The sequence below is a fragment of the Pseudophryne corroboree genome, assembly GCF_028390025.1.
Source record: "Pseudophryne corroboree isolate aPseCor3 chromosome 3 unlocalized genomic scaffold, aPseCor3.hap2 SUPER_3_unloc_1, whole genome shotgun sequence".
NCBI lineage: Eukaryota > Metazoa > Chordata > Amphibia > Anura > Myobatrachidae > Pseudophryne > Pseudophryne corroboree.
The window spans coordinates 1881945-1906023 of record NW_026967493.1 but is presented as its reverse complement, the minus strand read 5'-3'; the positions used below and the strand labels follow the sequence as shown (position 1 = coordinate 1906023).

Genomic DNA, 24079 nt, shown 5'->3' with positions numbered 1-24079 from the left:
ATACCGGTTTCCAGAGCGATCTATATTATGTGACTGTTTTTCTTCCAGAGACTCTATCCGTCCCTCTCACAGAATTGCTATTGGATTTGCTATTGCCCCAGTTATTTTATATATTTCTGTGCTTCAATAAACACCATTGCGCACATGCGCAGGAACTTACTACAGTTCTCCACCGGGAAAAGACCCAGACAAACCACTTCCGCTGTACAGAAGGACAACACATGCCGCTCAACCTGTATAATAATAACAAGACACAACAGGCCTCTCTTCCTGTATATCAGAATGTCACAGGCCTCTCTTCCTGTGTATTATGACAACACAGGCTGCTCTCCCTGTATAGGAGGGTGCCACAGGCTGCTCCCCATGTACAGGAGGACACCACAGGCCGCTCTGCATGAATAATAGGATCCCACAATCCGTTTTCTGTGTATAATAGGACACCTATAGCAGAACGCCACCCCCCGTATATTATATACTATGACACCACAGGATACTACCCATGTATATTATAGCACAGGCCGCTCCCCCCGTAGAGCAGGATGCCACAGGCCGCACCTCCTGTCTATTATGACAACACAGGATGATACCACTGTATAGTGATTATGACAACACAGGCCGCTCCCCCTGTATACTATGACAGCACAGGATGATACTCCTGTACATAATGACAACACAGGCCGCTCTCCCCCTGTATACCATGACAGCATAAGATGCTACCCCTGTATATTATGACAACACAGGCTACTCCTTCTGTATAGAAAGACAATACATGCCGCTCACCCTATATAATAATAGTAACAAAACACCACAGGCCTCGGTTGATGCTAGATCCAAGTGGGCTAAGAGACCTTTACTCCTGCTGCCTTGTGGGATTGATAGAAGGAAGGCGGAGCTCAGACCACGGGAAAATGGCCGCCGCACCTGACGTCACTAGACGGCCAGGGAACCTATCACTGCTGCAGGTGCCGGCCTCCTGCACTGAGGACATGTATGTTAAAAAGTTTTACGGGCCTGAGACGGGGTGTAGAGGGGAGGGGCCAGTCACCAGGAAGCAGCTTGTCCAATCACTCTCTACTTCCGCCCTGTGCGTTCCACCTTACTACCGCCCTGTGCGTTCCACCTTACTCCAGGTCACTGCATTCCGTTCCACACATAGGATGCCTCTCACTGTGTCCGTAGAGATCAGGTAATGGCGTCTTACTATACTGGGGGAGTAGCCTGTGGTGTCATGTTATTATTATTATACAGGCGGAGCAGCCTTTGGTGTCCTAAGAATCGGCCTGAGGTATCCTGTTGTTATTATTATTATATTATTATTATTATTATTCAGGAGAAGCAGCTGTGGCGTTCAGTTAGTATTATTATACATGGGGTGCAGCCTGTAGTATCCTTATTATTATTATACAGGGGGAGCAGCCTGTGGTGGTCTGTTGTTGTTGTTATTATTATTATTATACAGGCGGAGCAGCCTTTGGTGTCCTGTTATTATTATTATTATTATTATTATACAGGAGAAACGGCCTGAGGTATCCTGTTGTTGTTGTTATTATTATTATTATTATTATATTATTATTATTATTCAGGAGAAGCAGCTGTGGCGTCTAGTTAGTATTATTATACATGGGGAGCAGCCTGTAGTATCATTATTATTATTATACAGGGGGAGCAGCCTGTGGTGTCTGTTGTTGTTGTTGTTGTTATTATTATACAGGAGGAGCGGCCTGTGGTGTCCTGTTGTTGTTGTTGTTATTATTATAATACAGGGGGAGCAACCTGTGGTGTCCTGTTGTTGTTGTTGTTGTTGTTAGTATTATTATTATAATACACAGGGAGCAGTCTGTGGTGTCCTGTTGTTGTTGTTATTATTATTATACAGGAGGAGCGGCCTGTGGTGTCCTGTTGTTGTTGTTATTATTATTATACAGGAGGAGCGGCCTGTGGTGTCCTGTTGTTGTTGTTGTTGTTATTATTATAATACAGGAGGAGCAGCCTGTGGTGTTCTGTTGTTATTGTTATTTCTCTTACGTCCTAGAGGATGCTGGGGACACTTCATAGACCATGGGGTAAAGACGGGATCCGTAGGAGACATGGGCACACTCTAAGACTTTTACTGGGTGTGAACTGGCTCCTCCTTCTATGTCCCTCCTCCAGACCTCAGTTAGATTATGTGCCCAGAGAGACTGGACACTAACAGGGGAGCTCTCCTGTGTTTCTCTGAAAAATACTTAAGTTAGGTTTTTTATTTTCAGGGAGACCTGCTGGCAACAGACTCCCTGCTTCGTGGGACTGAGGGGAGAGAAGCAGACCTACTTCTAATGAGTTAAAGGCTCTGCTTCTTAGGCTACTGGACACCATTAGCTCCAGAGGGTCTGATCGCTAGCCGTGCTAGATGCTCGTTCCCGCAGCCGTGCCGTCAACCCCCCTTGCAGAGCCAGAAGAAAGTAGCCGGGTGAGTATTCAGAAGAGAAGAAGACTTCAGAGACTGCAGACGCTGACTGAGGTACCGCGCGGCGGGTGCGCTGCGCGCCAGGCTCACACAAGCGGCACTGTTGGGTACAGGGCGCAGGGGGGGTGCCCTTAGCAGCTGGAAACCTCAGATCAGACACTGGCAAAGACAGAGGGTGCCTGGGCACAGATTATACCCCCTCCAGTATAAATATATTTTAAAAAGAAGCGGGACTGAAGCGCGCCATTGAGGGGGCGTGGCTTAACCCTCATAGCTCTAACCAGCGCCATTTTTTTTCTCCACAGAGCTGCAGAGACGCTGAGCCTTCCTCCTCCACTGTAACAAGTAACAGGGGAAAAACAGGGGGGCACAGTTTATTTGGTGCTTATTATTGTGAGATAAGAGAAGCGCTGATATATCTGGGGCTGTGTACTGCACACTTCAGATCAAAGTTAGTCACTGGCAAACTCCCTTTGTGTCCCCCTGACAGGCTTAGTGTGGGTCTGTTCCATATAGCCCAGTGTGTTTGGTGGTGTTGGTGCACGTGTGTCGGCATGTCTGAGGCTGAATGCTCTTCCCAGGAGGAAGTAGGTGTGGAGACAGTACAGGCTGTAGGAGTGACCCCGTCAGCACCGCCGACTCCTGATTGGGTGAATATGTTGAGGGTTTTGAATGCTAATGTGGCTTTGTTAAATAAGAGGTTTGATAAATCTGAGTCACAGCACCGAGCATGGAGAAGGTCCATGGTGGATGCATTGTCACAAAACCCTTCGGGGTCACAGAAAACGTTAATTTGCCCAGTTAGTGGACACAGATACCGACACAGATTATGATTTCTGTGTCGACTATAATGATTAGAGCAAAAAAGGGAGCGACCCGGCACTGGTCATATAGATGATACACATTTAATCAGAAAAAAACAAAAATGGACAATTATATTTGTAAATCCTAAATTCGGTGTCCAACTTGGTGGTGCGCCCAGAGCCAGAAAAAACGTATGTAAAGAAGGGGAGAAAAAAGAAGGCTCTTGTGTGGGCACACTCTTATCTAATTGTAATCACGTATAGTGATTATCCAATTAATTATACAAAATGCTTTTAAAACATAATTTTATTAAGGTATTCATTAAGATCAGTGTAATTGCCCATTCTCAAGAATGTACATGATCCAAGGTAAGTTTTTACGCACATAGGGTTAGATTAGGAAAATATGATAAAATGTTCTGGTCCTGCCTCAGGAAATGAGATAAGAAAGGACGTAGACACTGCAAAGTCATACACCCATTTCAACCCGACCAGTACAGGCAATCTGTATTAATGAGACCGATTTGGTCAATTTAAGTAATAAGTCTGTCAAAAGTCAAAGAAAATTATTATCATTGACAGGACAGTACAAGGTTCATGCTGTTTGTTACACAACTGCACAGAATATATTGGTAACCTCTAGCTGTATATAAACTTGGAGGACTAAAGTTCGTTCTCCAACCTGGAATATGCACCTTCCCAAAAGAAAAGTTGAAGAAAATTTAGGAAGTTGTGATGCTGCTGTTGAAGTCACATACCACACATCATATGAAATGATTGATGCTCCACAACACTGGGTATTCCCTGTGAGTCTCCTCTTCAGGTACTGGCCCAGCCCAACACTGTTTCGCTTCCAAGATCGAACGAGATCTGGCATTAGCAGTGTGGTTTGATAGTAGAGAAGGTGGGTCAGACTCCAATGAGAGTGCACCTAAATAAGAGAGGGTGACTGTTTTTGTCACAAGAATAAAGTGTGGCTCTGCTTTCTATGTTAGGCAGGAGACATCCAATCCCACAGTGGTGGTATTGTGCCCCTGGATCATAAATGAGTGTCCACGGAAGGAAAAGTAATGAAAAATAGAACACAATTTATTCTTTAATTGCTATGTTGAATACGATAATAAAGGAGCCATATGTTACTTATAATTGGACCGTTCAAGGCTCGGGAGGTGCAATCACAAAGTTATATTATATATAGTGTTACTGCAGCTAGAAAGATAGAATAACAGCTGGACTAGAAATTCATATACTGTGCAAAATCACTCAGAATGATGCTAGTGCAGAATAACAGCTGAACTAGGAATTGATATGATGTGCAAAATCACTCAGAATGATGCTAGTGCAGAATAACAGCTGAACTAGGAATTGATATGATGTGCAAAATCGCTCAGAATGATGCTAGTGCAGATTGTGTATATGGTTTAGATATTTCTGCATGCAAGAAGAATACACTTGTACTGAGATTAGGGGCAAAAGAAATCACTATATAAAATTACAATAATGCTAATACTGGTACATGAAGTTGAATCTTAGTGAAAATGCACCAAGGAATCACTATAATCACATGAAATAACAAAAACTGTGGATTACTACTACTGGTATATGCAGCTAGATCTTAGTAAAAATGCGCTAATATGAGCTGTGGCTGAAATCAGAAAGACAATTGTAGCCACATAATGGAGTACTTGAACTGAGTATATTCAGGGATAAAGTGCAGTTTTCTTATGCAGCGGCTGAGACCAGTAGACCCAGTGTAACTGGATTGGAAATCCTGTACTGCGGCTAGGACCATGGATCCAGTGTAACTGGATTGAAGGGACCCACTGTAACTGGATTGGAAAACGCGTTTCACCCCATAGGGCTTGCTCACTTCCTGGGATTGGATGTCTCCTGCCTAACATAGAAAGCAGATCCACACTTTATTCTTGTGACAAAAACAGTCACCCTCTCTTATTTAGGTGCACTCTCATTGGAGTCTGACCCACCTTCTCTACTATCAAACCACACTGCTAATGCCCGATCTCGTTCGATCTTGGAAGCGAAACAGTGTTGGGCTGGGCCAGTACCTGAAGAGGAGACTCACAGGGAATACCCAGTGTTGTAGAGCATCAATCATTTCATATGATGTGGGGTATGTGACTTCAACAGCAGCATCACCACTTGTTCCTAAATTTTCTTCAACTTTTCTTTTGGGAAGGTGCATATTCCAGGTTGGAGAACGAACTTTAGTCCTCCAAGTATATATACAGCTAGAGGTTACCAATATATTCTGTGCAGTTGTGTAACAAACAGCATGAACCTTGTACTGTCCTGTCAATGATAATAATTTTCTTTGACTTTTGACAGACTTATTACTTAAATTGACCAAATCGGTCTCATTAATACAGATTGCATGTACTGGTCGGGTTGAAATGGGTGTATGACTTTCCAGTGTCTACATCCTTTCTTATCTCATTTCCTGAGGCAGGACCAGAATATTTTATCATATTTTCCTAATCTAACCCTATGTGCGTAAAAACTTACCTTGGATCATGTACATTCTTGAGAATGGGCAATTACACTGATCTTAATGAATACCTTAATAAAATTATGTTTTATCAGCATTTTGTATAATTAATTGGATAATCACTATAAGTGATTACAATTAGATAAGAGTGCGCCCACACACGAGCCTTCTCTTTTTTTTTTTTTTCTCCCCTTCTTTACATTCGACTATAATGATACCAGATTAAATCCTAAACTGGCTAAAAATATTCAGTACATGATTGTGGTGATAAAGGACGTTTTAAATAACATGGAGGACCCTGAAGTTCCTGATGCGAGGGTCTGCATGTATAAGGGTAAGAAACCTGAGGTAACGTTCCCTCTCTCTCATGAACTGAATGCTCTTTTTGAAAAGGCTTGGGAAAATCCTGACAAAAAGTTTTTGATTCCCAAGAGAATTCTGCTGACATATCCATTTCCCTCAGGGGACAGGAAAATGTAGGAGTCAACCCCCTCTGTGGACAATGCCTTATCCCGACTGTCCAAGAAGGTGTCCCTTCCGAGTCCGGACACAGCAGCCATGAAGGATCCTGCGGATCGTCGACAGGAAAGCACATTGAAATCGATCTATGTCGCTACGGGTACACTGCTCAGACCTACCATGGCGTCGGCATGGGTGAGTAGTGCTATTGAAAAATGGGCGGATAATTTATCCTCTGAAATTGGTATCCTGGACAGGGATAGCATTCTCATTACTTTAAGTTACATAAGGGACGCTGCATGGTATCTGAAAGATGCTGCAAGGGATATTGGCATTTTGGGATCAAAGGCCAATACAATGTCAGTCTCGGCTAGGAGGACATTGTGGATTCGTCAATAGAATGCTGATTCGAAGAAAAATATGGAGACTCTGCCGTATAAAGGTGGTGTCTTGTTTGGTGACGGCCTCGCGGACCTGGTATTTACGGCTACTGCGGGTAAGTCATCGTTTCAACCTTATGTCCCTGCACAGCAGAAGAAAATGCCTCACTATCAGATGCAGTCCTTTCGGCCCAATAAGTACAAAAGAGGGTGAGGGGGCTCCTTCCTTGCAACAAGAGGTAGGGGAAGGGGAAAAAGATCACCTGCGGTGGGAGGTTCCCAGGAGCAGAAGTCCTCGACGGCTGCTGCAAAACACTCTACATGACGCTGGGGCTCCGCTACAGGAGTCCGCTCCAGTGGGGGCACGTCTCAAACTCTTCAGTCAGGTCTGGGTTCGCTCGGACCCGGATCCTTGGGTTTTAGACATTGTAACCCAAGGTTACAGGCTGGAGTTTCAAGACGTGCCCCCTCAACGTTTTTTCAAGTCAGCCTTGCCAGCTTCTCTCCCGGAAAGGGAGGTGGTATGCGCATCCATACAAAAGCTGTGCCTACATCAGGTCATTGTCACAGTACCACCATCACAACAAGGAAAAGGCTTTTATTCGAGCCTATTTGTGGTACCGAAGCCGGATGGCTCGGTCAGACCGATTCTGAACTTAAATTCTCTCAATTTCTATCTGAAGAGATTCAAATTCAAAATGGAATCTCTTTGGGCAGTGATCTCCAGTCTGGAGGGGGGAGACTTTATGGTATCAGTAGACATAAAGGACGCTTACTTACACGTCCCCATTTACCCTCCGCATCAGGCGTACCTGAGGTTTGTGGTTCAGGATTGTCATTACCAATTTCAGACGTTGCCGTTTGGGCTTTCCACAGCTTCAAGGATCTTCACAAAGGTGATGGCGGAAATAATGGTCCTCCTCCGCAAGCAAGGAGTCACAATTATCCTGTACTTGGACGATCTCCGGATAAAGGCGAGATCAAGGGAAAAATTACTAGAACACGTTGTGCTCTCCCTGAAGATTCTACAGCAACATGATTGGTTCTTAAATTTGCCAAAATCACAGTTGGTTCCGACAACGCGGCTGTCGTTCCTGGGCATGATTCTGGACACGGAGTTACAGTGAGTTTTTCTGCCGGTGGAGAAAACTCTGGAAATCCAGAACATGGTAAAAGGGATTCTGAAACCGGCGAGGGTGTCGATTCATCAGTGCACTCGGTTGCTGGGAAAGATGGTGGCGGCCTACGAGGCCGTTCCATTTGGCAGGTTTCATTCCAGGGTGTTTCAGTGGGACCTGCTGGACAAGTGGTCCGGGTCTCACCTGCTCATGCACCGGAAAATAGTCCTGTCTGCCAGGACCAGAAATCTCTCCTGTGGTGGCTGCATAGTCCTCACCTTCTAGAGGGACGCAGGTTCGGGATCCAGGATTGGGTCATGGTAACCATGGAGGCAAGTCTCCGGGGATGGGGAGCAGTCACACGGGGAAAATTTCCAGGCAAAATTGTCAAGTCAGGAGGCTTGTCTGCACAGAAACATTCTAGAATTAAGGGCCTGATGAAGCCGCCGATGGTGATGTGAGGCGGAGAAACGCGTTTTAGCAGCATCAGCAGACACACAGAACTATTATCCTTGCAAGCCTTGCTAACCAACGTGGAACTGGATTTGGACCTCCAGATTTGGCTCAATTAAACGGAATTTAGCTACCAGAGCCGGGAGTTCTATTGACCAGTGCAAATTTTCCACGGACATCGAGAGGGGTAAAGTTGATATATAAAAACTATGGGGGTCATTCCGAGTTGTTCGCTCGCAAGGCGATTTTAGCAGAGTTGCTCACGCTAAGCCGTCGCCTACTGGGAGTGTATCTTAGCATCTTAAAAATTGCGAACGATGTATTCGCAATATTGCGATTACACACCTCTTAGCAGTTTCAGAGTAGCTTCAGACTTACTCGGCATCTGCGATCAGTTCAGTGCTTGTCGTTCCTGGTTTGACGTCACAAACACACCCAGTGTTCGCCCAGACACTCCCCCGTTTCTCCGGCCACTCCTGCGTTTTTTCCGGAAACGGTAGCGTTTTTTCCCACACGCCCATAAAACGGCCTGTTTCCGCCCAGAAACACCCATTTCCTGTCAATCACATTACGATCGCTAGAGCGATGAAAAAGCCGTGAGTAAAATTCCTAACTGCATAGCAAATTTACTTGGCGAAGTCGCAGTGCGAACATTGCGCATGCGCACTAAGCGGAAAATCGCTGCGATGCTAAGAAATTTACCGAGCGAACGACTCGGAATGAGGGCCAATATACATGGCCATGTGTTAACACTATATGTGCAACTGACTTTTCTTGCGCTGAGAGATGATTGAAACATCCTTGCAACGTGCACGCTGTTAAATTTCAATCTTCGAGTCAAAGACTCCAACGTACTTCAGCTTATTCTACTGATTAAAACCTGGTGCCAGAACGGTAAACAAAATCCATATACCACGTAAAAAAAACTCACATTGTGGACATTATAATGTTATTTTAAAAGCATATAAGAAGGAGTGACATGGTGTTATAATAAGAATAATTGGAAACCTTGTAGGTGTTTTTGTCTAGTATAATTAGCTATATAGTTAACAGAGTTAGTGTGTTGCAAGGAGTAAGGAGCTTTTATGCTCCACAGAGACTGAATTGATACAATTGTGTTTAGAACAAAGTAACAAATAATTGCTATCAGTCTCTACGGCAGAGATTTTCAACCTTTTACAACTTGCGGCACACTGAACAAGATTTAAATATTGCCAAGGCACACTCAAATATAATGGTGATGCATGGTGCAGTTGCATGTCCTAGGGTGTCATATCGCAGCTTCTCCATAGGTAACGCCTGAGCCACATCTGAGAAATCCAAAAGAGCCCAACACTGCCCGTGCCCAAAATTAGAACTGGCTCTGCAACCACTAAACCCATCAGTATTGATCGTTCCAGGGCCTAAGTAGCGGTAAAACACTGATGGGCTTGGCTCTGCTTCTATGGTGGCACACTTGGAGTCTGCTCAGGGCACACTAGTGTGCCACGGCACAGTGGTTGAAAAACACTGCTCTAGGGAGCAGAAAAGAGGGTCATGTACATGGTGTATTACATGGATAAAAGAATGTGTTTTTTAATTGTACTGCCGATTTTATATTCTTTGAATTTTATTTTTGGTATTAAAAAACCTTGTAGTTTAAAGAATAAAAATATATTTCATATATATATACAGAGTGTCAGCGCTTTCAAATTTTATTTTGTCTTATTGTTTTTTTAAGGGTTGAGTGTCCCTTTAATTATATGAAGGCAGCGGCAATTCTGTTTCTGTAAAACTGGGTATTTGGTTAGCGCCGGGAAAATTTCTTCTTTGTCTTTTTATACAGGGGGAGCAGACTGTGGTGTCCTATGAATAATAATAATAATAGAACACCACAGACTGCTTCCCCTGTATAATAATAATAATAATAATAATATGGGAGGCTAGGGGGGAAGGCATTTCATTTTTGGGGAAAAGGACTTGGGGTAATCCCACAGCCTGCGCAGTAATAGATTCCCCCCTCCTGCGACACACACCCAAATAAGTGCACTTTCCTTTCAAATACATTTAAATACACTGTACATGTCTGTTTATACACTGAGCTTGTGTCCTGCACAGGCTCCACGTACCCAGGTACTGCAGTGCCTCACAGCACAAAATATATTAATTACATTTTAAAACATTGCTATTGTGCTTTTACTGTGACCAGCGCTCAGCACTAGGCTCACTTAGCCCTGCAGCCTGGAGGACTGCTGGGCTCTCCCTAGGGTCAGCAGGGCGCCTTGGGGGGGGTGGGGGGGAGCTGGCTGTTGCAGGGGTTAACTGTTATCTGCCCCGCTGCTGCCCCCCCGCCACCCAGTGTGGCTGAACTAGCTGCCTCGCGCAGCCCCCTCATCTGAGTCTGCGGCTCACCCCCCTTCTGAAACCCGGCTGCTTAGGATGCTCATCCAAGCTGCTGCGGCTCTGTGTCTTTCTGGAGCACTGAAAGTGATATTGATGTCTCCCCCATTTCACAAGGTTACACTGTAGTGAAGAAGACATCCAATGAGTGTGAGACACCCAGCAGCTGTCCCCATGTGTCAGAAGGACTGAGCAGGATCCAGAGGCCCATCACGGTGCCTCCACCTCACTCACTGATACATGAGAGACCTAATGTCTAGAAGATCCTGGAACTCACCAACAAGATCATTCAGCTGCTGACTGGAGAGGTGACTGCTGGGAATGGGACATTATACAGTAACACCAGGGGATGTGTCTGGGTGATGACTGGAGAGGTGACTGCTGGGAATGGGACATTATACAGTAACACCAGGGGATGTGTCTGGGTGATGACTGGGGAGGTGACTGCTGGGAATGGGACATTATACAGTAACACCAGGGGATGTGTCTTGGTGATGATTGGAGAGGTGACTGCTGGGAATGGGGCATTATACAGTAACACCAGGGGATGTGTCTGGGTGATGACTGGGGAGGTGACTGCTGGGAATGGGACAATATACAGTAACACCAGGGGATGTGTCTGGGTGATGACTGGAGAGGTGACAGCTGGGAATGGGACATTATACAGTAACACCAGGGGATGTGTCTGGGTGATGACTGGAGAGATGACTGCTGGGAATGGGGCATTATACAGTAACACCAGGGGATGTGTCTGGGTGATGACTGGGGAGGTGACTGCTGGGAATGGGACATTATACAGTAACACCAGGGGATGTGTCTGGGTGATGATTGGAGAGGTGACTGCTGGGAATGGGGCATTATGCAGTAACACCAGGGGATGTGTCTGGGTGATGACTGGAGAGGTGACTGCTGGGAATGGGACATTATACAGTAACACCAGGGGATGTGTCTGGGTGATGACTGGAGAGGTGACTGCTGGGAATGGGGCATTATACAGTAACACCAGGGAACGTGTGATGACTGGAGAGGTGACTGCTGGGAATGGGGCATTATACAGTAACACCAGGGGATGTGTCTGGGTGATGACATGACTGGAGAGGTGACTGCTGGGAATGGACATTATACAGTAACACCAGGGGATGTGTCTGGGTGATGACTGCTGGGAATGGGACATTATACAGTAACACCAGGGGATGTGACTGGAGAGGTGACTGCTGGGAATGGGGCATTATACAGTAACACCAAGGGATGTGTCTGGGTGATGACTGGAGAGGTGACTGCTGGGAATGGGACATTATACAGTAACACCAGGGGATGTGTCTGGGTGATGACTGGAGAGGTGACTGCTGGGAATGGGACATTATACAGTACCACCAGGGGATGTGTCTGGGTGATGACTGGAGAGGTGACTGCTGGGAATGGGACATTATACAGTAACACCAGGGGATGTGTCTGGGTGATGGCTGTATCACTGTGTGTGTCAGGTGCCTATAAGGTGTCAGGATGTCACTGTCTATGTCTCCATGCAGGAGGGGAAGTATATAGAGGAACACAGGGGTCTGTACAAGGACGTGATGATGGAGAATCACCGGCCCCTCACATCACTGGGTAAGAGGAGGCTGTCATGTATTCAACAGGGGAGAGCAGGTATGGGGTGACCCCTATATACACACATCACCTGATAATCACATATATACACTGTACTCAGTCACTGTGTGTCTCCTACAGATGGTCCCAGTAACAGAGATACCCCAGAGAGATGTCCCCGTCCTCTATATTCCCAGGATTGTACAGAGGAGAATCACAGGATCCCACAGGAAGATACGGTAGGTGGGATTTAGTGCCTCGCCAATATACCAAAGTGACCATCACTATATGATCTATAGAGGAGCTGTGCATCTTATACACTGATATTATACTGTTTTACCTCAGTTTAATCTGACTGTATGCAAATGTCTTATAGTGTTTTTGTTTGTTTTTAGGTAGAACGTCTGTCTGATATTAAAGCTGAAGATATAGAGGGAGAAGAAGAGACGTGTGTGACTGATGTAAAGGCAAAAGATATAGATGGAGAAGAAGAGACGCATGTGACTGATATGAAGGCAGAAGATATAGAGGGAGAAGAAGAGACGCATGTGACTGATATGAAGGCAGAAGATATAGAGGGAGAAGAAGAGACGTGTATTAGGGGTGATCAGCAGTGTAAGGAGGAGGAGATCCCTACAGATATCAGCGCAGGTGAGTAATAAACACTTATTACAGAAAAGAGTCACATATTTTCCTTGCTCAGTCACGACGCCAGTCTCTAAGACTACACCCTCCTCTGTCAGTACAAACTAATGAGGAATATGTATTTTCCCAGTGGCCATCAGCCCCTATTATACTCCTGTTACATAGAAACATAGAATTTGTCGGCAGATAAGAACCACTTGGTCCATCTAGTCTGCCTTTTTTTAATTTTTTTGTTTTTTTTTACATTAATTTTATCTCTAACCTTATTTGATCCGTATTTCTTTGTAAGGATATCCTTATGTCTATCCCATGCATGTTTAAATTGCTCTAGTCTTAGCCTCTACCACCTCTGATGGGAGGCTATTCGCTTGTCCACTACCCTTTCTGTAAGTAATTTTTCCGCAAATTTCCCCTGAACCCCCCCCCCCCCCTCCCGTCTCGGTGCATGTCCTCGTGTCCTATTGCTTCTCTTCATTTGGAGAATGTTTCCCTCCTGGACTTTGTTAGAAACTTTCAAATATATGAAGGGTTTTATCATGTCCCCCCTTTCCCTTCTCTGCTCCAAACTATACATATTGAGATTTCTTAGTCTTTCTGGGTATGTTTTGTGATGTAGGCCATGCACCATTTTAGCTGCCCTTCTTTGTACAGTTTCTAATGTATTAATATCCTTTTGAAGATATGGCCTCCAGAATTGAACACAGTATTCTAGATGAGGCCGTACCAATGACCTATACAGTGGCATTATTACTTCTTTCTTTCTGCTGCTGATTCCTCTCCCAATGCAGCCAAGCATCTGATTAGCCTTCCTCATTGCTTTGTTACATTGCTTACCTGCCTTTAAGTCATCTGAAATAGTGACTCTTAGATCCCTTTCCTCCTTAGTAGTTTCCAGTATAGTGCCATTAATACTATATTTAGCCTTTGGATTTTTGAGACCCAAGTGCATGATTTTGCATTTATTGGCATTAAACTGTAATTGCCACACTCTTGACCATTTCTCTAGTCTACCTAGATCCTCAGTCATTTGTTTTACCCCACCTGGTGTGTCTACCCTGTTGCATACCTTTGTGTCATCTGCAAAAAGGCATACTTTCCCTTTAATGCCATTTGCAATGTCACCAATAAAGATATTAAAAAGCACTGGTCCAAGTACAGATCCCTGGGGTACTCCACTGGTAACATTTCCCTACTGTGAATGCACTCCATTTACCACAACTCTCTGTTTTCTATCCTTCAACCAAGATCTTATCCATTCAACAATCCTAATATCCAATCCCAAGCTTTCAAGTTTATTTAGCAGTCTGCGATGTGGAACAGTGTCAAAAGCCTTACTAAAGTCTAGATAAGCTATAGCCATGGCTCCACCTTTATCCATCACTTTAGTCACACAGTCAAAAAAGTCAATAAGATTTGTTTGACATGACCTCCCCCCAGTGAATCCATGCTGTTTGGGATCCTGTAAATTGCCGGATTTGAGATAATCTACAACTCTTTATTTTAAGAGTGTTTCCATCAATTTCCCTACTACTGATGTAAGGCTCACTGGTCTGTAGTTGTTTGCCTCTTCCTTGCTTCCACTTTTGTACAGTGGGACTACGTTTGCTCTTTTCCAGTCCTCTGGAATTACTCCTGTAGCTAATGACTGGTTGAATAATTCTGTCAATGGTGCTACCAGCACCTCTTTAAGTTCTTTTAGTATCCTTGGATGTATCCCATCTGGCCCCATAGATTTGTCCACTTTCAGCTTTGAGAGTTCTGTTAGGACCTTCTCCTCTGTAAATGTACTTGTGTCATTTTCCTGAATATCCCTGCAACTTAACTGTGGCCCCTTCCCCTCTCTTTCAGTAGTAAATACTGAGCAAAAATAATTAAGATGATCTGCTATTACATTGTCTCCCTCAACAAGAATCCCAGTCTTTAGTTTTATTATTCCGCCTTTTGTTTTTCTCCTTTCGCTTATATACCTAAAAAAAGGTTTTGCCTCCTTTACCCACTAACTGGGCCATTTTCTCATCGGCTTGTGCCTTTGCACGCCTGATTACATTCTTAGTCTCCTTCTGTCTAACAAGATATACCTCTTTGTCTTCATTATTTTGTGTCTGCTTATATTTCCTAAAAGCCATCTTTTTTGCTTTCAGAATATTTGCTACTTCTTTCGCAAACCACACTGGCTTCCTTTTCCTTGTGTTTTCCTGACGCTTTTGATACAAAGGTCTGTTGCCTTTAATATTGCACTTTTTAATGTTTCTCACCTCTCCTGCACTGCTTCCAAGTTCCTTCACCTTGCCAAAGAATCGCTTACACATTTTCCCATCCCTACAAAATCAGCCTTCCTAAAATCCAACACCTTTGTTTTTGTATGGGATGAGTCAGTCTCTGACTTTTTGCTGAACCATACTGCTTGATGATCACTGGATCCCAGGTTTTCACCCACTTTTAAGTCCAATATTCTGTCTCCATTTGTAAGTATTAGGTCTAATATTGCGTCTTTCCAAGTAGGCTCACTCACCAATTGGTGGAGGTATGCTCCTTGAACTGTCTCCTTTAAAATGTCCCTACTTCTAGAGGAACTAGCAACAGACACCTCCCAGTTTACATCAGGAAGATTAAAGTCTCCCATGATTATTACCTCTCCTTTTAATGCCATTTTAGTTATGTCCTGCAATAGGTTCTTGTCCAGTTCCTCTTCCTGACCTGGTGGCCTGTATATCACGCCAATACGAATAATCAACTTCTCCCCTGTTTCTATGGTCACCCAAAGGGCCCCGGTTTTTTCTTCAATACTTTGTATTAAGGTAGTATTTATGCTTTTTTTTTACATACATTGCTACCCCTCTGACGATTTTTAAAATTCGGTCCTTCCTAAATAAAGTATATCCCGGTATAGCTATATCCCAGTCATGATTTTCATTGCACCATGACTCTGTAATTGCCACAATATCTAGATCATCCCTTGTCATTATTGCAATTAGTTCTGGGATTTTATTTCTTTAACTCCTAGCGTATGCACACATAGGTTTTAGAGATTTGTTTGTGCTTTTTCTGTACCTAGCTATGTTCATCTCCCTGCCTATATTTATTTGGTTTTGATCTGCATTATCTTCTGTTGCTGTGGATATGCTTCCTATTCCCTTTGCCTGCAGAAACAATACCTCTGTGTTGGGGGAGCAGATTGCTTTATTCTTATTTGGTTCCCTGCCCCCCTTTGTTTAAATAGTTCTTGATGAAGCATCCAAACTGTTCAGTTAGTATTCTCGTTTCCCTTGAAGATGGGTGCAGGCCATCGCTTTTGTATAAGCTCCTATCTTGCCAGGTGGTGTGACTATAGCCTATAAATCCAAATCTCTCCTCATTGCACCATGTTCTTAGCCAAACATTGAAGTTTCTGATGCAATGAGTTCTGTCTTCCTCTCTGTGTACTGGCAATACTTCTGAAAATGTTACAGTGGTTGCCACCTGCTTCGGAGCAGTCCCTAACTTCCTAAAATCATCTTTTACGGCCATGAGTTCAGCATTTGCCAGGTCATTTGTCCATAGGTAGACAATGACATCCACCTCCCCATCTTTTCTTGCTTCCTTCACAAATCTTAGCATGCGCTCTTTATCCCTTGGAGCTGTGGCTCCAGGTAACCACATTACTTGTTTCTCTACTTAATTTGCATTTCCCTGATGTATCCCTCTAATAATGGAATCTCCCAAGAGAAGTGCAGTCCTTTTTAGAGATGCAATTTTCCTGTTCCATTTCCTGTTCCTATAGTTGGTAGATGTCCCCATATCCTCCTGTTCTGTAGTGCCTCTATTTGTTGTATTTTCCAGCCCTGCAAGAGCAGCATATGAGTTTTGCAGTGTCACAGCTTGTTGGAGGTGTCTGTGTTCCTCTGGACATCTCTACCCTTGAGAGCCCATAGTAGTCCAGGCAGAATGTCTTCTGTTGGCTCTCTGAGGAAGTGGAAGCCTCAAAGACATATACATCCTACAAATCTCAGCATGCAGTTTAGCTATCTCCTCCTTCAGCAGAGAAAAATGCTCACTGATTGGACAGCAGCTGAGTCGCCACAATGTCTCTTTCCAATCAAATGCATCACATCCATTGCCCCGCACTAGGCCAAACATTGTATCAGATGTTAATGGTATTGCAAATATTTGTGTTCCTGTTTGTGTATTATAAAACTCACCTTTTTCTGTATTCTAACTCACCTGCTGCTGTTTCAAACTCACAATTCACTTAAGAAGCCAAGCTTTCACTTTAGAATGCAAGCTACTCACAATGAGCGTCATCATATCCCAATTTGACTTTGGGAGTCTATGGATTCTATCAATAAGAAGGTCCGCGGCAGAAGCCTTTGGCATAATCATAAAGCTCAGCATTTGTAACAGAATCCGGAATGCCCATTATTCTGATATTTTCTCTGGCTGGGTCCACAGGTTGTTATTATTATTAATATTAATATTATTATACTTTATTTATTGGGCGCCACAAGTGTTCTGCAGCGCCCAATTACAGAGTACATATGCACATAATCAAAACAGGAAAAGTGACTTACAGTTGAAGACAATATAGGACAAGTACAGGGTAACTAAGCATAACTACACCAGTAAACGAAGTAGAGATAAGTCCAGGTGGCCAATAACTGCAGGATTTGGGCAGTTGAGGATTAAAGTTATGCTGCTTTCACATCGCAAATCCTGCTTTTGAAATGGTTCTTTAAACGGTTTTTAAAACGGGTCTGAGCAGTTAAACCCCCTTCACATCGTATGTTGTAACCAGTATATTACCATTTCATTACCGTTTTGGTACCTTTCACACTGAACCCGTTTCACCCATACAAAACAGTGGTTGTCATTTTAAATGTTTATTTCCTGCTTCTGCCTGGTGAGATCACACATGGAGACAGCCTATCACCTTCTGGGGCTTGCAAATACCGTTTCAGACCCTTTCACACTGCACAATTAAACAGGTCTGAAACGGGTAGGACCCTGCTTTTTTACCGTTTCAAAATACCGGTATTTTGTAAACGGTAAATTGAAAGTGACCCTTTCACATCGCAGCTCGAACCGTTTAGGAAGCCAGTAAAAACCGCAAATTACCGGGTACAAGCTGCGGTGTGAAAGGGGTATAAGAAAAGGATAAGCACATGAGGGAAGAGGGACGTATTCGTGAGAGCTTACATTCTAAGGGTATCCCAATGTTATCCACAGGATTACATTGTGATATGATGACGTGACAGCGGATTTACACCAATCGGTCAGAGCTTTCGGCCTCCCAGAATGCAACGGGCTTGTCCATATATCCCCGTCTCCTGGCTCAGGCATATCAATCTTTTGTTTGGTGCGTCAGGAGCCGGACCATAGTCAGTGGGCTGCTGATTTTTTGCAGCAATAAGCTTTTTTATTTTATTTTTATAGTCTTACTATTTTTTGACCGTCCTTATCTAAAAAGCGTCTTACACGCTCCTTAGAAAGAGTCGCTTCGACATCTCCCCGCCAAGTTGCGGCAACGCTTACCCACGTGTACAGTGCTGTTTTGGCGGGCGTCTGTGTAGGATGTACTAGCAAGTCCAGCACACGTTACCAGGCTGTGGCCGGAGCACGGGGAGAAGTAAGGCATCAGTTCTGCTTAGAGGGGGAATACGGACACAGCCGTACTGTTTTGGGAGGAGACTACCAAACAGTCGCTGATGTGGCTGCCACCTTGGGTGCACCAGCGCTAGGCCCTAAGGATCATATGCTCCAGGGATAGTATGAGGGTGCAATCCCTAGGGTTGATGCAGCAGTGGGGAGTCAGACGCTCCCTTGGTCGTCCCTCCCCCCCGGTTCATGACCAGTTTCCTCCAAGTTTCCCGCCATGAACTGAGTTCCTGCTTCCGTCTGAGACGCTGTGTATCTAAAAGGACCCAGTCGCAGCATAGGCGGCTGTATGATTGGTGCGTCAGTGTTCACTGTAGGTTCACGGGGCGAGTGTGTACACTATTAGCGTCTGGATCCACTCAACGTTTGCTAATGTATTGATCGATCCTGGAAGCGGGGTGAAGTCTCCCTGTATCCCACTCTCCTGAGTCGGGCAATACAGCACTAAGTCTCTGTCTACCTTGTGGGTACGAATAGTTGGATAAGTGTTTCAGGCATATGAGTCTGTAAGCTATTTCTGCTATTTTCTTTCGCTGCATACGGTTAAAACTCCTATGTAAGGTAATGCAGTAATATGTTTCTCCTACATACTTGAAATGTATTTGTAGTTGACTATGTGCTCATATTGCTTATTATACTAATGTATAACCTGTGACTGACTGTTAGTGTGATTGCTGACTTTACTATAATTCTGTCAGTTTTTCTGTATATTCCGATCCTCATTGCTGGTGCAAGCAGGGTAGGGTCAGATTGTGTGTCACTTTAACAAAATTGAAAGTGATTGCAGTCACAAATCGTGTAGTAACACTGTAAAGGTGTGTGATTATTTATCATGTCAAAGAGCGGCATGGGTGAGGAAAATACACTTTCCACAGCAACACCAACACTTATTTCATGTTTGTCTTGCAAAGCTGGGTTAACCTCTCAGGCTCTGGTTCAAAATGGATTATGTGCAAATTGTTTTAGCTTTCACCAAAGCCTCTTGAATAATCCGAGGCAGGCACAGGTTCACGTTGAACCCCCATTGGCTACTTTTGCACAGACATTATCCAGTATAGCTGAGCGGATAATGCCAGCTCCGATACCAGGGATAGGTTACCCTGTTAACCCTTACATGCAACCTTCCACCTGGGGTTTATTTCATTCAGCAGGGAAAACGGCAGCCTTTCAACAAAGACAGGCTGAAAGGCTGGTGGTAAGTAAATCACATAGATATGAAACAACATCTTCACAGTCTACACATGTTTCAGATGAAGACTTGTCGGAGAATGAGGACTCCTCACACTCTGGGTCTGCATACGGAGACGAGGAGGAAGGACTCAGCTCAGTAGACATACCTGAGCTTATTAGTGCAGTGAAAGTCATTCTTTCCTTAGAGGAGGCAGCAGAGCCTGTGTTAAAATCCAAGGCTCCTGTGTTTAAACATCCTAAAACAAGTAGGACTGAGTTTTCTGGGTCAGAACAGCTGATGGAAATTATGCAAGAGGCTTGGGTTACGCCCAGTAAGACGTTTAGAATTCCAAGGAAATGGAATTCCAGTTATCCTATTCCGGCTGGGGGCTGTTTAAAAAGGGAGGTGGCGGGGGGCGTGGCTTGGTGCTTAACATAGGCAGACGTGTGCCATCAGAGCTCCTGCCTGAAACACCAACAAATATCCAATAATATCTGTTAAAGGGAAAGCTCGAGGTCCCTTCTCTCTCACCTGACACTCCCTACCCCTCTTCTCCCCTGGGCACAGAGGTTTGCAGAGCCGGCGGGGGCCTCCTGCTCCCGTGCAGGTTGCGGCCTGTTCGCCCATCCGAAGCCGGGCCCTCAATTTCTACTTCAACCCGGACCGGAAGTGACCCCCTGACGTCTCACTGCAGTGGAGAGACGGCTCCCCCATCCCTGCCATACCTCTGCAGCACTTCTCCTGCCCGACGATCCCGGCTGGAGGGCTCCTGCACCGCTGTGCGGCCCGGAACGAGGACCTGGGAACCGGCGCCGGGTGACGACGACAGGCCGGAGCTGACGTGGCCGCGCACGGGAGTGCCCCGGACCCCACCGCCCGCTCAGGCTCCTTGCTGGCTGGAGGATAGTCGGCCCTGCACTGCCACCAATGCTACGGGCTGCTCCGGGGACACAGAAAATAACACGATCCCGGAGGCCCTGTGAAGCCGCCGCCGCCATATTGATTGTGGGCTACATGCCCACTTAGCGCCCTATGAATACTGGGCTGCCCATGGATCATCCTGCTGCACAATATTAATTGGGATTGGACTGGAGACTGGTTATGTGAGGTACACCTGCTATCCCCAGTCTCCTGACCCCCGTGTATCTACATATTACTGCTGAGAAACAAGCAGCCAGCTTCACTTCATCTCTCCATACCATTGCTGGGACTAGATCTCCCTCTTGTGGCGAACCCTTGAATTGCACCCCTTTCCTCAGATTTTCTTATACTACAATGCACTTCTGATAGGGAAGTTAGGAGTGCACCAGGATGGATGAAAGGTATGCCGACACTCTCCAACTACGATACTCCACACTTCATACCATGGTACCTGAGCTTTAAACTACAATGACCTGATCAAGCCACGCTGGGGGGAACGCGTGATATGACACCCATACCTATAAGTGGATACCCAGTTCGACGATAACACCCTCCGATCACGCCTAGCATCGTGCCTCATGCTGGGCAGACGGTCAACCAAGAAAAGGTCATCTGCCTCAGACAACTCATCCCGAGCCAAGGCCTTTCAGACGCTATTCCGACCGCCGATACCTGTTCCGACCTCAACCACCCCTTCTTCGTCCTCCTTGCCCACCAGACCAATGGCGGACAAGACGGTTGGAAAGAAACCTGCTCTCCCTCCGCCATCCTCTCCGGTGACGGAATCCACGGACCTATCTGCCATTCTCTCCACATTGCGGTCCCTGCCTACCCGTCAGGACTTGCAGCAAGACCTCCAGTCCATGGAACAACGAATACAGGAGTCTATCCAGACCCGTCTCTCTTCCTTGCAGTCGGACATTACGCAAGTTGCAGATAGAGTAGTATCACTAGAAGATTGTTCTGAGAAGACGGATACAAAGATTTCTGATCTCCATGATCTCATCTCTCGGCAGTCATGTTCTCTGGTAGCCATGGGTCGACGACTCGATGACGTGGACAACAGGGGAAGACGGAATAACCTACGAATACGAGGTTTACCTGATGACGTCGCGCCCCAAAATCTTGAACTTGCCCTCACCAAAATATTTACTGACCTTCTGGAGATGGATTCTGAATACCAGATGGTATTTGACAGAGCACATCGTGCCCTACGCCCTAGAGGAGCGCCGACGGAGCGACCCCGTGACGTTATCTGCAGACTCCACTACTTTCAAGAGAAGGAGGAGATTCTCAGAGCAGCCAGACGGGCACCGAACATTACTTTTGAGGGCCAGAGGATACAAATCTTCCCGGACATTTCGTGGTCTACCTTACAGCAAAGGCGTATACTTCGCCCCATCACAGATGAACTCAAAAGCCGTAATATCAAATTCCGCTGGGGTTTTCCAATATCTATCCAAGTGACCCATAAAGGATCCCTTTATGTTCTGCAGGAATATGACGGTGTCAAGGACTTCTGCTCAGCTATGGATATCCCGGCCCCGACCCTCCCTAACTGGCTGGATCCATTTGAACTCTCATTGGCTCCTCTACCCCAAAGGGAACAGTGGCAAAGAGTCCGAAATCCTCGAAGGTGGCGGCGAAATGACACGTCCGGAAAACCCCCATCTGTGCCTGATGCTGCGGAAACCACGGATGGCACGGGATGACAGGGACGGACAGAAGCCCCGGCTAAGATCCACAAAGACACGTGACTATTGGACATGTTTATTAAGTAGCGATATATTATTTTCTCTCCTATGATGTTCTTTCAATGCAGGTTGACTAGTTTGCTACGGTGACTACTCCAGTACTCGATTGCCATTCATAGATGCCTACGTACTGATACCCCCTGCCACATTTATATACTTTGATTTCTGTGTTTGTTGTCTGGTTTCTAGGTTGTTACTTTTATAATGGCCTAACAATCCCTGTTACGATGTCTTGCCTCCATGTACCCACTGCCCTACGGGTTTTTTGCAGTGAACTGATTTAGTTTCTCCCTTACTAGAACTGTTATATCCACTAAGTAACTTTAAACGGTACTGTTTATACCTCAATGACACCTCTAGTGTTGTGTCCCGGTTCCCCCCGGACCCCCCCTTGCTCTGCTATACACTTGTAGATCATGGGCCATCTCTGGTTTCCCATGACTAACGATGCAGAGTATTGCTGTCACATTGACAGCTGTTTTCTTTATCTCTATATGTCTCTGTCACTTCCCCCCCTCTTGTGTTTTCCTACCCCCCTCCCCTTACTCAGACAAGATGTTCTGGGCGGCTACTTCCTTAGCAAGGCTATATGGATGCCACAGCGACTTAGCAATGCTGGTGCTCACGAATATAGATCACTATGGCTACCTTAAAGTTGATATCGTTTAATGTAAAAGGTCTCAACATCCCCGAGAAGAGGTCCCGGCTCCTACACTCCCTACACACCGACAAAGCAGACGTGGTGTTTCTTCAGGAGAGACACTTTAAAAAGGGCGCCTCTCCGAAGCTGTATTCCCGTCATTTCCCGCAGGGGTATTATAATGATTTCTCAGGGGCTAAGGCTAAGGGAGTCGCAATCCTGTTTGCCAAACATATTAGACTACATGACGTGTTAGAAATCCCCATTGGAGATGGTAGAGGCCTGATGGTGAAGGCTACCATTGCTGAACAAAATTTTACATTTGTCAACCTTTATCTTCCCAATCAAGGTCAAATCCGCTTTATGAGGGAAGCTTTGGAGTTGATAGAGCAATCTCTAACAGGGGTATTAGTGATAGGAGGCGACCTTAATTGGGCATTGGAGCCTCTTCTGGATACCTCAACTGGTGCGCTTAGATCCTCCATGAATGATGTCAGACGCTTCAAGTCAATCTTACATGATTTTCAGCTAATAGATACCTGGCGCCTGCTCCATCCCAAGGATAGGGACTACACGTTTTATTCCCACCCACATAATTCTTATACCCGTATTGACTATCTCTTCGTAGACCATAACTCCCTCGATTTTTTTAGTGGATGCCACAATAGGTCAAATAGTCGGATCTGACCACGCCCCAACTACTGTTACCCTATCCTTGCGCTGCTCCCACCCGCGTCAGTGGCGGTGGCGCTTTAACGAGCATTTCCTAAGGGACCCAGACTGCCGAGCCCAACTGGACAGTGCTATTGAAGACTATATAGCTCTTAATATGACTAATGAAGTCTCCCCAGTGACGGTATGGGAAGCCCATAAATGTGTGATTAGGGGCAAATGTATCCAACTGGGCTCCCTCCTTAAAAAACAAAAAAACGAATGTCGGGAAGCTCTACTTGCTAAAATTGCACGGCTTGAACTCATTCATAAATCCACACTAACTTCAGATGTATTAGCAGAACTGCAAGACTCGCGATCTTCTCTTAATGGCTTGCTAGACGAAGGCACTCGTAGAGCATTCCGCTGCTGTAGACACAAGTTCCATAGATGGGGTAATAAACCTGGGAAACTTCTTGCCCGCGCCCTCCGTGCCCAAAGATCCCTGACTTATATTAGAGAGATTAAGGACTCC

General features: G+C 45.3%; 2 protein-coding genes and 2 pseudogenes across 8 annotated transcripts in view; 2 read left to right on the top strand and 2 right to left on the bottom strand.

The window, feature by feature from the left end:
• LOC134983116 (zinc finger protein OZF-like) overlaps positions 1 to 994 on the bottom strand; it is a 294499-nt gene extending 293505 nt beyond the window's left edge. Inside the window, exon 1 of the mRNA XM_063948835.1 lies at positions 781 to 994. The gene's annotated coding sequence lies outside the window, so the exon portion shown is untranslated. The remainder of the gene's footprint in view (positions 1 to 780) is intronic.
• Positions 995 to 1058: 64 nt separating this feature from the next.
• The window catches only part of LOC134983117 (zinc finger protein OZF-like), a 69063-nt gene continuing 46042 nt past the window's right edge, over positions 1059 to 24079 (top strand). For 3 of the 7 annotated variants that reach the window (XM_063948839.1, XM_063948836.1, XM_063948837.1), the window contains exons 1-5: positions 1059 to 1186; positions 10662 to 10852; positions 12074 to 12191; positions 12273 to 12374; positions 12531 to 12782. In XM_063948839.1, coding sequence (XP_063804909.1) covers positions 12119 to 12191; positions 12273 to 12374; positions 12531 to 12782 — 427 coding nt within the window. In that variant the 5' untranslated portion in view covers positions 1059 to 1186; positions 10662 to 10852; positions 12074 to 12118. Of the gene's footprint in view, positions 1187 to 2249; positions 2450 to 10661; positions 10853 to 12073; positions 12192 to 12272; positions 12375 to 12530; positions 12783 to 24079 lie in introns of those variants that run through there. The other 4 variants (XM_063948838.1, XM_063948840.1, XM_063948841.1 and 1 more) reach the window with 4 other exon arrangements.
• On the bottom strand, positions 4032 to 4150 carry LOC134983189 (5S ribosomal RNA; annotated as a pseudogene).
• Positions 5238 to 5356, top strand: LOC134983178 (5S ribosomal RNA; annotated as a pseudogene).